Source organism: Indicator indicator, chromosome Z (assembly GCF_027791375.1).
Source record: "Indicator indicator isolate 239-I01 chromosome Z, UM_Iind_1.1, whole genome shotgun sequence".
Classification (NCBI taxonomy): Eukaryota; Metazoa; Chordata; class Aves; order Piciformes; family Indicatoridae; genus Indicator; species Indicator indicator.
The window spans coordinates 8,437,960-8,453,840 of record NC_072053.1 but is presented as its reverse complement, the minus strand read 5'-3'; the positions used below and the strand labels follow the sequence as shown (position 1 = coordinate 8,453,840).

The following is a 15,881-nucleotide window of genomic DNA, read 5'->3' as shown; positions in this document are numbered from 1 at the left end:
AAGAAAAGAAAAGAAAAGGAAAAGAACACTCATAAGGGATTCCAATTCCATTTCTACTTTTCAAAGTCAAGCTCACAAGCCACCACTTGACAAAGTCCAACCAAGTTTAATGTGGGTTATGGAAGTTGCAATATTGTTTGAATATTTCATGGGCTATTTATGGTTCTCCCTGACTGCTGGCCATGCCTGTCCATTAAGGATCTAAGCCCCCCACAACCAAAAAAAAAAAAAAAAAAAGGGCTTTATTTTATGGGGGGGAGGGGTATGGGGTATGGGGGGGGAAGACAAGACAGCCAGTTCATGACTCTGGGGGGGCAGTGCCACTCATGCAGACACTAATGTCACTAATGTTGCTCTGAGCTCCCTGCCAGCCAGCTGCTTGCAACAGAGCAGTCAGCCTGACCTTTGGCCAGGAGGAGGAATGGCTCAATAGCATGAGAAGCTGCCTTATCTAATGGATTAAGTACAGGACCCAAGCCAAATGCCAGCTTTGACAAGGACTTGCTCTGTTGGCCTTAGCTGAGTCAGTTAACCTTTCTTAGTTTTCCATCTTTAAAATGGAAATGATAATTCCTCTCCTAGAGCTGCTGCTGCAAAATGTGGTGCAACGCTCTGGTATCAGCAGATATCGTACCAGGAGAGCCAGTGCAGTGCCACAGTGGTGTTAAACTCCTTTCCACACACTATTCACAGGACAAAAAGTATGTGTTCACAAATGTGAACAATCACAAATCATCCTTTTCACTGTATGTTGAATTCTAAATGCTGCTGTTAGCCAAAAGCACCTTCCAGATCCTAATTTGCCATCAGCATCCTAAAACTGCCAGCTCCTGAAAAATAGTTCTGCCATTGACATCCTAAACCTGGTAACTCCAGAAAAAGAAAAGAAAAAGAAAAAAAAAAGAAAAAGAAAAAGAAAGAGAAAGAGAAAGAGAAAGAGAAAGAGAAAGAGAAAGAGAAAGAGAAAGAGAAAGAGAAAGAGAAAGAGAAAGAGAAAGAGAAAGAGAAAGAGAAAGGAAAAGAGAATGAAAAAGTGAAAAAGAAAGAGAAAAAGAGAAAGAAAAAGACAACGAAAAAAGAAAAGGAAAAAGAAAAAGAAAAAGAAAAAGAAAAGGAAAAAGAAAAAGAAAGAAAAAGAAAAGGAAAAAAACAACAAAAAGAAAACCAAACAAAAAAAAAAAACCCAACCGAAACCAAACTAACCCCCAAAACCCCATAAAAAACCCCAACCCAAACAAACAAAAAACTAAACAGCAATGTGCAGTTTTGCAGCACATGACATTGGATGGATATCTTTAGGTGACCTATAAGACAGGACCAGGTAATATTTATTTTTTTACGTCTACCACAGGATGCTGCCCACCTTGTAGATTTCCATACTTCGTGGAGATAACTCAAGTGTATATTGAAATCTGGCTGCACTAATTGACAGAGCAAATTACTTTTGGAACTGTATTTCCAAAGGGCCTCTGAATTTATTCCTTCAATTTTGCTTGCATGGCCTTCCATACCTTTGTGAATTTAACATTTTGTGTGTACATCACTCTGACATTTCCCAGCATTTGAAGAACAATTTCAAAGACTTTTTTTTTTTTTTTTTGCACATTGTGGTATTTAGGGCATTTTAGTAGAAGAGATATTTTTATTTTATTTTTATTTTGTTTAGAAGGCTCATTTACATACTGCACATTTAGCCATCTTGGTACCTTCAATCCTACTACTTTCAAGTACTTTAATCAAAATTTTTAACATGGAATTTTTCTTAGAAGAGAGGCTGAATTCCAGACATAAAACTGAAAAAGAAGGATAGGGGGAAAACAAAAAAAAGAAAAAGAAAAAAATCTGCCTCATTTTTTATGCTTAGTTTCTATTCTTCAGAATAGAATAAGCCTGAGAAGCTTTTGAGTATAAAACTCAATATCACTGTTTAGTTAAAATCTGTCTGATATAACAGGTTCTGAGATCACAGTACCCCAAAGCAAGCAAATAAACAAGCAAAAAAAAAAAAAAAGCAGACAAAAACCCAAACCAAACCAACAGAAACAACCCACCAAACCACAACAAAACAACACCACCAAAAAACCCAGAAAACCCAACAAAACCCCAACCTCAACCAAACCTGCCGACAACTGATTAATAATGAGGTCAGAAATACAAATAAATTAACTTCTAATGAAGACTGGGGACACAGTAATCAAAGTGTTAAAAATTCATTTCATGCACATCTCATTTGCCTCTTAGCTGATATTTATCACATAATTCTGTGAGAAAGTAGAGGCCTGAGATGCTCCAGATAAATGTCTCAATTAATTGTACAGAGGTAGCCCTCTTTGAGCTGAACCAGAGTTGTGAGCTCTTTATTAAAAGCACCATTCTGCAGCCCGTAACCTTGTTCCTTGACTCCTCTCTAGTTTCCAATTTAAACAAGTCCCCATGCGGCCCTCTCTAAAGGGCTTTGTCTCCCTGTCATTGTTGAGGAGAGCTGAGGCATCCTGGAAGTGTGAAATCAGACCTCATGAGCTGAACGGTTCCCCAGGGAACGCCGGACCGCGCGGAAGGTCAAAGTCATGGGCTGGACCCTCCCAAAGCCTCTGATCGCCAGCCTGTGACACAGCACGCGGGGTGGGGGGCAAGGGGGAGGGAGAGAGAGAGGGGAGCTGGGGGGCTAGGATTGAGCATGTCTTAATTATAGCCCAAAGACAGCAAAACAAACTGTTTTCCAGGCAGTCCGTCACACGGAGCTTGGGTTTTGCTCTGCCCTAACGAATCCCAGTCGCGAACGGTTTCATCCCTCGTGACCATAAAAGCAGGGCTTGGGATGAAGTTGGATCAAACCTGTGGGGCACAGCTTTCTTAAACCCCACCCTGCCTGCTTCACATCCATAGCAAGGCAGTGGGGGGTGTCTGTGGGGGTGTGTGAGTTTTATTTCGTGGTATAAAGGAAAGGAGGAATATATCTGATGGAGTGACATAGGGTGAGGGGTCCCTGCCCATGGGGACCCTTGAGGTCCCTTCCAAACTTGACAATTCTGTGATTCTACAATTCTATGATTCTCTGATTATGTTATTCTATGTATGTGTGATTCTATGATTCCATGATTCTGTGATTCTATGATTCTGATTCTATCATTCTATGATTATATCATTCTAACATTCTATCATTCAATGATCTGCCCCATCAAAGGCCAGGAACCAGCATCCTTCCACCACCACCCACCCACACCCACCTCTGCTGCAGACGGAATGCACCTACCTGACTATTGCCCCTGACAGAGGACTCTGTTGCTCCCCAAAACTCAAATGGGTTGGGTGAAATGAATCTGTACTAGTTTCAGAGCCCAGCTAGCATGATGAACCCATTACACATTATCTTTTACTGCACCATCAGAATATTTCCTCATGTAGAAGGACACATGTTGCTATGCCAGGGGTCTGCAAGCAGCCAGACCCTTAAGAAGCTCTACCTGGCTTCCAGAGGAACCACAAGTGAACAAAGATGTGGGAAAAGGGAAAAACAGGACCTCTTTTAGATAAGGATTTAGGGAGAAAACAGCCTTGCACTAAACAGCTGAAGCTCAGTGGAAGATTTAAATGAAAAGGCTTCTCCCCAAGAAGGGAAGGAAAAAGTGAACACCACACTCAGTGATTTCCCTTTCTTTGATTATAGTTAAAAAAAAATAACAAAAAACAGAGGTGTTTTCCAAGAAGGGATATTTGTTCTGAATCCATAGAGAACATAATTTTGCACTAAAATTGTCTTTTGACCATGGAAAGACACTGGGGAAACATGGTGGAAGACCTGGAAATTCTCTCAAAGGCTTTTAGCCCTGCAATTCACCCTATTTTTTTCAGCTCTCCTCAGGATCAAGGTGAGCTCCGAAGCACCACTAGGGAATCTCTCAGCCCCTCACCAGTCCTTTCTTTTCCTTAGATGTCTTTAGAAGTGGGATGAGTGAGGACAAGTCCTGTGCTGTGTTGTCCTTTTCTGGGGTATATTTAACACCCAGTTCTGGCATGATCAAGCAGTGCCCCATTTTTCAACTAGTAGTGCCCCACCTGCTCCTCCTGCCCACAATTTCACCCAGATTTCATCCCACCCTGGCATCTATGCCATGTGTGTGTGTGTGTGTGTGGGAGAGGGGTTGTAAACTGAGGCCTGAACCACCACCCTTAATCTCTCTAACCTCAATCTCTGTCCTAATTTCAGCAGTTTGAAGTCCAACACTGAGCTATTGAGACAGGAGGGGGTGAAAAAAAAAAAACCCAATGCCCTCAACCATCAACAGTTTGTTAGGGGCTTAACTGAAGTGACCTACTGTAGCAGCATTCAGATGAACAAGGCTATGGGCTTTCTGTGGAAAAAGAGAAGAATTGAGGGTTTCATTAAAAAGTAATTTGTGCTTTTTACTCATTCATTCGGAGGGAGACTCAATTGCTCTTTATTCACAGGGACTTAATACAGTATTACAATGCTGCTCAATGGTTGTGTGGTAACAAAAGAAAAATTTCACATTTTGAAAGGGGGATAGAAAATTCAAAAAAAAAAAAAAGGAAAGAAAAAAAGAGGGGGGGAAAATAATCCTTGCAACTGTAGTAAGATTGATGACTACTTAAAAGATTACAGAAACCTTTTTCCATCTCTGCTTATGCTTAATGATGGAATATTAAGGATTTTTTTTTTAAATCCATTCAGCCCAAATGAATAAATTTTTATTTATTACCCTCACACAAGAAAGATTCCTGAAAGGGAAAGGGGGATAGAGGAAAGAGAGCAAACCACAGAGGTACTACACAGGTGTGAGCAGCTGCTAGCAGACTAGGTCCTTAGCTCTTACTCAGCTGAGCTGTGCAACTTGCAGCACTGAGGTGGTGCTCCCCACCTTAAATATTTCTTAGGCCAGTAAAGGGTCAAGTTTTACACAATTTTTACAAAGATGATTTACTGACAACCACCAAATAACCTACTTTGAGCTGTTTGTAAATTCTAATGTTATAGTTTAGTCTGAAAGGGAGGGTCTGCATGCACCCACAGGCCACTAAAAATAGCTCTAAATGACTGCACTAGTTAATTAAAAAAAAACCCAACCAAACCCTTTATCCTCTTTTGAAAACATTTTTGTTGTTGTTGCTGTTTAAAATACACAATGATTTCTGCAATCTGAAAAAAAAAATCAATATTTTTGCAACGTCTGGAATGCAAATCAAAACATAAACAAATAAATAAAAATCCCTATCTGCCACATGCAAGGACATGGGAAGTGCTCTTCCTGACCACAGTCCCTGACATTTGGGTTGTTTTTTTTATTTTTGGTAGGTCCTCTCTACATCTTTAATTGAATCAAATGTATTTCACCACCACCCCCAAACCTCCACTCCCCCCCTCCCCCCAAAAAAATTTGTTCAACCAGCACAAACAACATCTTGATCTGGAAAAGTTGATGACTGAAGGAGGTCAGGGACTGAATTATCTCATTTGCCCCTGAATAACTTAATCTCTCTCTCTCTGTTCAGACCACATTGGATTAGAAGGTTAAAGCCAAGCGAGGAATCCTTAGAAGCATTTCTCTCAATCTCCCCCCACAATTCCCCACGACCCCCTCCAAAACGCCCAAAAAATAGGGATCAGTTATTTTCCTACCACAAATTGGATGATCAATTTCAGAATTAAAACAAAAAAATTTGCTCAGTTATCTTCTCTGCGAAGAAAAAATAAAAATAAATTTTAGTAGTCATGCTAATTAAAAAAAAAAGCCCAAAACCCTATTAAAAAGTAAAGTATTTTCTATATATATACTCCTAAAAGAGAATATTTATGTCCACACTGCAGTTAAACCAGATGGATTAGTACTGTTTCCTCTTTTTTCCTTCTTTTCTTTTTTCTTTTTTCTTTTCTTTTCTTTTCTTTTCTTTTCTTTTCTTTTCTTTTCTTTTCTTTTCTTTTCTTTTATTTTCTTTTCTTTTCTTTTCTTTTCTTTTCTTTTCTTTTCTTTTTTCTTTTCTTTTTTCTTTGTTTTCATTTTCCTTTCCTTTTTTCCTTTTCTTCTCTTTCCTTTTCTCTTTTTTCCCTTTTCTTTTTTCTTTTCTTTTCTTTTCTTTTCTTTTCTTTTCTCTTTTCTTTTCTTTTCTTTTCTTTTCTTTTCTTTTCTTTTCTTTTCTTTTCTTTTCTTTTCTTTTCTTTTCTTTTCTTTTCTTTTCTTTTCTTTTCTTTTCTTCTCTTTCCTTTTCTCTTTTTTCCCTTTTCTTTTTTCCCTTTTCTTTTTTCTTTTCTTTTCTCTTTTCTTTTCTTTTCGCTTTCATTTTCCTTTCTTTTTTCTTTTTCTTCTCTTTCCGTTTTCCCTTTTTTCTTTTTCTTTTTCTTTTTCTTATTTTTATTTTTATTTTCCTTTTTTTCTTTTTTATTTTTTCTTTTTCCTTTTCATTTTCATTGTTTTGTTTTGTTTTATTTTCAAGCAGAGATGGCTATTTTCTAACACAGAAAAAAGCTCCTTCATTTTGCTCCACTCACCTCCTGCAGTCTGATTGTACTTAACAGGAGGTAACTCCAGACATTACTGGAGCAACATGGTCAGTATGGCTGAAACATGATTTATTTATTTTGTAAAGCAATAGGTTTAAATTGTCCATTCATCTCCTATCACACAAAATAGAAAACAATGCAAGATTTTTTTTTTCCCCTACTTAATCAGTAGTTAGAAGAAACTGAAATCAGCAGCAGCCCTGCTAAACAGCTGACAGATACGGAGTGGTTCTTTTGGCAGCAACTTTAAAGCAGTGCCTAAGTCTAGCACCTTTCGTTTGCCCTGTCCTCTGGAATTCAGCTTTAATTTGGATAATCTTGGAAATTTTTTTCTTCTAGAAAATTCTTTTCTATGTTGTTTTTGTTTTTTTTGCCCCAGGACCTCTGATGGAAAGAAATAAATATGTACTTAACCTTTTGGAGAAATAACCTGTGCAGGGCTCTGCCAGCAACAGGATGACTTTGCTGCCTTGTTTAGAAAAGTTTTGTTTGTGGATTTTCCCCCCCCCCCCTAAAGACAAGGTGAGGCTCCACAAACAGACAATAATCTTTAGATCAACTTCTGGATCAAACATTTGTTTTTACTTTTTTTCACTTCTAAAAAGGCCATTGACAGAGAAACTAAATAAATCCTTGCCTGTGACATCAGCTGCCATCAATGCTTCTGCCCTGATGACCTTCACCTGAAGAAATCCCACGTCTTTGATGTTATGGAACATTGTCATTGGACTCTAAAAAGCAAACAAACAGAACAAAACCCATGAAGAATAATTCTAGGTTTCATTAAGAAAGGAAGGACAAAAAGCAATATTAATCCCTCTCCTCCCCTGGCACACATATAAGTCAGTATGGTCCTATCCAAAGCATTCACACACATCTAAATATGAATCTCTGAAGGAGGCCAGTGCTTCTTTTCAGCATTTTGCCACTTCATCAATGAAAAATGCAAAGGAAATAAATCAGAATATTAATGATTAAATCTAACACTTCATCAGCTGAATTAATCCCTCACCAGCACACAAACGACTCACCCAACAACATTTTAAATAACAGTGCATTAACAAAATTAATACAAACAACAAAATATTTCCCACCCACCCCTGAATATTTTTTTTTGCAGGAATTATGTTAAAATTTTCCCCTTGATGGCTCAAATAATGTCTTGAACAGTGACTCAGGGCCAATACTTCTGTTACACTTGAGCATTATGTGCATTTAGGAACACAGCATCTATGCATACATAGGCTTGCTTGTAGCTTGGAAATAACAGGAGCAGGAAGCAATCAGAAGATTCTGATTATAATAATGTAATAATTTTTATATTAATCACTTGAAAAACAAAACAAAACAAAACAAAAAGTCAGAAACAAACAAACAAACAAAAAAAAAAAGAGTTTAAAAATCAATTTTAAAATGGTTCCAATTCCAGGGCAGGAATCTCTCACTCTAAATCATTAATTTTTTAACATGAATTTCTGAAAATATCTACATACATTAAATAGAGGAAGAAAAAAAATCAGAGAGTAGGTTAAAACTGGCATTTATTCACCCAGCATGGTTTTAGAAAGCTGCTTGTGATGTGTGATCTGTTGCTGCTCTTTTTAAAGAGCGAACTAAAAAGCAACAAACTGGGAGTATTTCAGCAGTTGTGTGTCACAGGCTTAAAATTCCCAAGCGCCTAAATTTGAGTATAGTTTAAAAGTTGCAAAATTTCAAATGGCAGAACACTGAATGAATGTAGCTTTGCAATCAATTCATATCAAACCTGGCATTATCATTCCATTCTTTTTAGATAACCTAGGGGAGGAACCTAGGGAAAGGAGATAAAAATAAGGATTTTACAAGCTCTTTTTAAAATCATCTATCCACGTGGGGCCTGATTTTGGGGTGTATTTTGCTCATCAATACTAGCATGCAGATTAATTCTGGAGTATGTCTGCATTTAAAGCCTGTGGCCTTTTTCTCAAACTTTAATGTGGTGCAGGTAAAAACCTTCTCCACTGCTGATGATAACGTCCAGGCTTCGAGAAACCACCAACATGAGGTGAAAGAAACCACCAATATCAGGTGAAAAAAATCCCACCAACATCAGGTGAAAAACTCACCAACATCAGGTGAAAAAAACACCAATAAAAGATAAAAATCCACCAACATCAGGTGAAAAAACCCACCAACATCAGGTGAAAAAAAACACCAACATCAGGTAAAAAACCCACCAATAAAAGGTAAAAATCCACCAACATCAGGTGAAAAAACCCACCAGCATCAGGTAAAAAAACCACCAATAAAAGGTAAAAATCCACCAACATTAGGTGAAAAAAAAAACACCAAGATCAGGTGAAAAAAACCCCACCAAGATCAGGTAAAAAAAAAAACACCAATAAAAGGTAAAAATCCACCAACATCAGGTGAAAAAACCCACCAAGATCAGGTAAAAAAAACACCAAAATCAGGTGAAAAAAACCCCACCAACATCAGGTAAAAAAACCCCGCCAATAAAAGGTAAAAATCCACCAACATCAGGTGACAAAAACACCAACACCAGGTAAAAAACCCACCAATTCAACGACTCCTTTAGTTTATTATGAAGACAAAAATCGACTGTTATGGGAAACCAGAATAAATAACACCTCTGGTCTGAAAAACACAGGTGCTGCTTGAATGCAATATTAAATGACAGCTTGCAAAGAAAACCACCCCTGCTGTATGTTCATGCAGTCTGTTGCATAGATAGAATACCCATCCCTGTCTTAGTGTTAATAAGACAATTCTAACAGGGATATTTAATTTTCCACACGTGCCCCCACCCCACAACTGACCATCTACTCTTTTTCCACTGAAGGGTTGACTTTGGGATTCCTGAACTGAGGGATCAGCTTGGTATGGTACCTCACATGCTACCTACACACAAACACATGTGTGTTATCACAGGATAATGGTTAATATCTTTATCTTTTTTTTTTTTTTAAATCCCTTTTAAACAGGTTAATCATCAGAAACATGGCTTAAAAAATACTGATGGTCAACTTCAGGCAGCACACTGCTTGTGTGCTTACAAACTGAGGGTGGCAGAAGGCAGTGCTACAGAGAGCTCTGCTGTAATTCAGTGGCACCTTGGCACCTTCCCTCGTTTATGACAATTAATGATCCAGGTTTGGAAGCTTCTTATCAGCACGGGTGCCGCAACAGAGATAATTCTGCTCTAATACCACGACCAAAGTGAGAGGATTTACAAAACTGTTTCCACCTTCTGCACAAGTTTCCCAATGACTTGAGCTGCATGCAGCAAGGAAACAAAGCAAAACCCAAAAGCAGAGCAAGCCAAACGACTACCCCCTTCCCTGCAAGGCCATGGAGCCCCCTTTTTTCCACCCTGGTTGCCTCACTCTGCAAAAAAAAGGCACCACCAGTGCTGTGTTGCACTTTGCCACCTTTGTTAGAATGATTAGGTTTGAACTTTCAGCTGCAGCTAAAGGCAGCTGGCTTTAGATCTGTTTGCTGCACGTCGTGACTGTGGAGGCTGCTGAAGACGCATACAATGCCAAGGCTGAGATGCTGGGAGAGGCAAATGACTTTAATGCATTACTTCAAACACATAACTTTAAAGTAGTGATTTATCAGATGGTACCCTGTCTCCTTATTTGTGATTATTGTTGAAGTCCTCAAAAAAAAAAAAAAAAAAAAAAACAACCAAACACAAAACAAAATAAAAAAGCCCAAACCCCACATGGTTTCTGAAGCCTGAAATTTCCATACCGGAGGAATCTGCGACTGGCTGCGAATCTTTTCAAGCTCTCAAATAGATGGGGGGAAAAGATTGAAATGCTCTGGAGATGAGTCCTCTTTATTTTTTTTAATGAAAGGCTGTATAATATATTTTCTGTATGGCTGCAGCAGCTGTCAGGGAGAGCATCTCAGTTCAGCTCTATTATGGGAGAAGCAATACCCCATCCTATGGCATGGAGATACACTGAGGGGCCAGGGCTGATTGACAGCTTGTCACCGTGACGTCTTATTCCATCTCTGTTATGGAGAAAATTAATGTCACACCACCAGCCTTATGACTCGCTGTCATCTTAGGACTGCTCACCTTTTATCAATGCTCTAAATAACATTTCAAGCCCATCGTCTCACGGTGGACAATCTGGTCAAGGGACATTAAATGGGATGACTGTGAAATGTCATAATAAAAACGGAATGCTAACAACTTCTTCCCTAAACTAGCTCCTCTGGTTTTTAAACTGTGACAAGGGGGACTGTGGGTTCAGCACACCCGTTCTGAAAAGGTCATACAATCTCTCTTGGTCTGTCCCCATCAATGCACCACCACCCCCACCCCCTTCCCCATCCTCCCCCCTTCCCCTTTCCTCCTCACCCCCAAAAGGAATTAATCTTTGCAGACAATTGTGGTAAAATAATGGTTCAAACAGTAATGCCTGTTTAATTTGTAAGGCTCTGATGTTCAGCTACAAATGGTTAAATGACAGTAATAGAGTCATTTTCCAAGCCTGTTTGATCTGATGGCAAGGTCAGCTCATTAACTGTTTTTTGGGTTTTTTTCTGCAGAAAGGGTGCAAAACCCCCCCCCCCCAATCTCCCCCAAAAACCCCTAATCTCAGATGGAAGCTACTTTTTTTGTTTGTTTTTAAAAAAGGACTCCCAGAAAACCTCACCTCAAAATAGAGACACTCAGTGGGGAACAGTGCATCTTGCTAATTGCATACTCTCCCTTTGTATCAGTTCTGGAGTAGAGAGAGGAATACCCAAGATAAACCAAACATCAGTGAAAATAAACTATTTGGGTTTCGTTCACCTTTGTCATTTCTTTCTCCTGCTGTCCACCAGGAATTTTGATGAAAACAGTAAAATTTGTATTAAAAAAAAAAACAACCAAAAAACCCCCCACAAAAATAAACCAAACCAAAGGAAAAAACAACCCACAAAATAAACCAAAACTAAACCAAAACCAAACCAAACCAACTGAAAAAAAAAACAAAAAAAAAAACCCCACAAAAATAAACCAAAAATAAACCAAAACCAAACCAACTGAAAAATAACCCAAAAAAACCCCACAAAAATAAACCAAAAATAAACCAAAACCAAACCAACCCAACCAAAAAAACCAAAAAACTCCCCACAAAAATAAACCAAAAATAAACCAAAACCAAGCCAACCAAAAAAAAAAAAAAAAAACCAAACCCAAAACAAGCAACCAAAACCAAAATCAAAACAAGGTGTAGAGATGCTAAAATTTTTAAGGACATATAACAAGGAATTCACTTCCCTGCAATGCCAGCATCCTCCAAAAATATAAATGTGCCCCAATGCCTAATGAAAATGGTAAGAAAGGACACACATCTATGAATATGTAAGAAAGGGAAAATAAATAGATCAGGCTCACACCACGTAATTATGCTTTACACTGGGGACCAAAAAGAAGGAGAATTTAGGGGCAACTGATTAATAATACAGTTTCTATGCTGCCTCTAAATTATCAAAACCATCAGTATCACTTGGCTGCCATATCATCATCACACACAACAGTCCACAGGAGCAGGGTATTGTTGGGCAAGTGGTGTCACCTGCAAAGAATGCACCCACCAGAAATTTGTTGTGGTTGCAAAAACCTCTTCTGGCTTGCCTCTGGGTGGACTCCCCAAATGTGCAGGTACTCTCTTAATTGTAATTATTTCTCCTCAAAGACGGTGCACAATTGCCTCAGCTCCGAGTTGGTTTGGGAATATTATGTTTAGCCTTGCTAAGTCACCTCTATTAAACTGTGTTTATGATAACACTATTGGTGTATGAGTTGTACAAGCATTAGCAGACAGCTGATTCGGTGGAGATAGCCAGAATAAATTTGCTGAAGCGCACATCCTGCTAATCTGTTTGAAGAATATTGTACAGCATTAGTACCAGCACTTCATGTTATCTGCACAGCCTGATAAGGTACATCTTTATTAAATTCAGTTATTGAAAGGATGTCAGTCATGGAATAGGAATATTTTAAAAAAATCTTAAAAAAAAAGGAAATAAAATAAAACAAAAATTAAGCAGCTCTTTGTTAGTCAGAGCTGGGAGTCTAGAGAAGCCTTTCTAAACACCTGGCAGCACTGTACAATATAAGCTTTGTAATTTTAAGTGGAAATAGCTTTTTTCTTTTTTTTTCCCCACCCCTTTTTTTTCTCCCCTCCTTCTTCTTTCTCAGTGAGACAGTTACTTTTAGAGATTTAGGTATTTGCAAATGCTGGAGTAAGAGCTCCCCTCTCTGTTGCTTCAATAAAACTACACAGCTTCTGTGCAATGTTGAGGATGCTGGGAGGTGAGAGCAGTTTGCCTCAGATATACCCTGAAATGGAAATATTCCTTAAAACAGTTACTTCAGTGACATGAAATAACTGCTGCAGGCAGAAAACAAAAAGTTTTCTGGCAAGAACAAAAAAGGTAAAAAAACAGTTAGCACCTCAAACCGTTCGGCATAAACACCTCACAGCTCTACAGCCACCAAAAGATCCTTTTACTTATTTTGTGCTTGGTAAAATCTTTTTTTTTTTTTTGTGGTTTCTTTGTTTGTTTGTTTTTTTCAGGGCAATGGAATCAACTTCTTTATGCCACAGGATGACAGCAAACAGCTAAAAGTGAGAAATACCTCGTTGCATAGAGAGGATTTATTGGTAGCCTCTGTGATGTACTGACGGTGGTAACGTTAGCAACTGGTCTCAATGGTTGTCACTGGCTGAGTGTGGTAGGATATCGGGGTAATTTATAAGGATATAAGGGGTATTTTGCAAGGATGTATAGGATATACCTAGATTTCACACACACACAATATTCAACACTTTGCAGACAAAAGAGAAGAGAAGAACTCCATACATATCTCTTCAGTATCTCCTCTCGCTCCTTCTGGTCCTCCAGGGAGTTGACAGGGAGGTCAGAGATAGTGACTGCAGCTGAGGCTGTGAGAGTGACCAGCAACACCAGGCACCCCTCTCCCTCCTCCAGGGGCATCTCCAGCTTGTGGGTGTGTTCTTTACTCAGGGTTGACAGGTCAACCTGGCACCTAGAAACAAACACTCTCCATCAGCAGGTGGTTTTCTTCATGCTGAACAAGAGCACGCTGCCTTACTCACATTCAGCTGGGCAGCAAAAAAAAAAAAACAAAAACAAAAAAAAAAAAAAAAAAAAAAAAAAAAAACAACCAAAAACAAACCAACAACTTCCAACTTTTGGAAGTGTTTCTGTTCAGCTTCAACCCATGCCTCTGGCTGAGTTTTGTCTTGCTTTTAATGCATGTGAACTGTAACCATTACAACGAACTCACAAGGTTGGATAATATTCCCGGCACGAATGCAAAGAGAATGTTATAAAATGAGCAAATTGTGCTTTGTAATACAAACATTTTGGATAACATTTATCTAACAACATTATTTTTTTTTTTTAAGAATTAAAAAAAAAACCCCACACAAAAACATCTGTGTGGACTTCATTGTGATTAGCACAACTGGGCATGGAAAAACCCAGCCTGAGCAGCACCCACAAGGTTCAGCTCTCTCTCTCTCTTGTAAGCTCTGTGTGGCTCAGGGTCCAAGCTTCCTGCAGGCACCCAGGATAAAACCTGATGCCACAACCCCTTACATAATGAGATGTCTCACACTGTAACAAGCAGGGGACTGCTTATAGCTGTGCTGAGTGGCTGGAGCAGATCCACCCTGCCTGATCCCTTCCTCCATATCCCCTGCGGTGAACTAACCAAGAGCAAAAGGCTCCGTAGGTGCCCACCACATGCAACACCTTTCAAAACAAAAAGGTAGAGCATGGAAGGAAGAAAGCATCACTGCTAAGGAAGAGCTGACCATAATTAAAATGAGAATACCCTAGGGTTAGTAATTAATTGTGCACCTAGAAGTTTCAATATTTCAATTCACAACCTTCAGCTTTCACAGAAGCACAGCATCACAGAGTGGCAGCGGCTGGAAGGGACCTCTGGAAATCATCCAGCCCAAGCCCCCTGCTAAGGGTCACCTAGAGAAGGTCACACTTGAACACATTCACGTGGGTTTTGGATGCCTTCTGAGATGGAGATTCCACCTCTCCTCTGGGCAGCCTGCTCCAGGACTCCAGCACCCTTAGATTAAAGCTTTCCTAGACTGCAGCTTCCAGTAGGTCTAGAAATGATGAGGATGATCGGAGGGCTGGAGCTGTTCTGCTAGGAAAAGGAAAGGAAAGGAAAGGAAAGGAAAGGAAAGGAAAGGAAAGGAAAGGAAAGGAAAGGAAAGGAAAGGAAAGGAAAGGAAAGGAAAGGAAAGGAAAGGAAAGGAAAGGAAAGGAAAGGAAAGGAAAGGAAAGGAAAGGAAAGGAAAGGAAAGGAAAGGAAAGGAAAGGAAAGGAAAGGAAAGGAAAGGAAAGGAAAGGAAAGGAAAGGAAAGGAAAGGAAAGGAAAGGAAAGGAAAGGAAAGGAAAGGTAAAAAAGAAAAAAAGATAAAAAAGAAAAGAAAAGAAAAGGAAAGAGGTGGCAGACATGAATAAATAGGCATTTAAGGACAGGAAAATGGCCAATTATGAGACTAGGTGCAGCTTCATAAAATGGGCACTGTGCTATCACAGGCAGATTAGACCTGCTACAGGAAAATTCCCTCTTAATTTATATTATTTATTCATTTGAACGTTTACTGTCTGCTGTGCAGCTGTCAAAATGGAACTGAGGCAAAGCTCATCCAGGAACAAGGTTCAGTTCTTTCAGAATGGCAAAAATCTCTTAACTGTCAATAGCATTTTCACCTTAATGTTTACCCTTTTATTTTGAATGATAAGGAGGAGTGAGAAATTCAATTGCCAACAGCAAGGAAAGAATAAAGCTACTGCTGTCGGTGCAGTCTGATGGTCAGCACAGGTTTTGTGTCTGTCTGTGGCCTTCCAGGATCTGAAGTACAAGAAAACTGGGGAGGGACTTTTGAGGGTGTCAGGGAGAGATAGGACTGGGGGGGATGGAGCAAAACTGGAAGTGGGTAGATTCAGATTGGAAGTTAGGAAGAAATTCTTCCCCATGAGGGTGGTGAGAGACTGGCACAGGTTGCCCAGGGAGGTGGTGGAAGCCTCATCCCGGAGTTTTTTGCAGCCAGGCTGGATGTGGCTGTGAGCAACCTGCTGTGGTGTCAAGTGTCCCTGCCCATGGCAGGGGGATTGGAACTGGATTAACCCTGAGGTCCCTTCCAACCCTGACAATTCTGTGATTCCATATGCAATGGCTTGATGCCCAGAGGGACACAGGTGACCAGTGGTGTCCCTCAGGGTTCTGAAGTGGGACCAGTGCTGTTGCCTGCTTGGTAGATCTCCATCAACAGCTCTGCTTCCTGTTGCCTACAGT

General features: G+C 39.5%; 1 protein-coding gene across 1 annotated transcript in view; it reads right to left on the bottom strand.

Annotated features, from left to right (window-relative positions):
• Positions 1-15,881, bottom strand: part of LOC128979871 (multiple C2 and transmembrane domain-containing protein 1-like) — a 111,311-nt gene that overhangs the window by 15,111 nt on the left and 80,319 nt on the right. Inside the window, exons 9-10 of the mRNA XM_054398289.1 lie at positions 13,391-13,577; positions 7,103-7,248 (exon numbers count right to left, since the gene is read on the bottom strand). Coding sequence (XP_054254264.1) covers positions 7,103-7,248; positions 13,391-13,577 — 333 coding nt within the window. The remainder of the gene's footprint in view (positions 1-7,102; positions 7,249-13,390; positions 13,578-15,881) is intronic.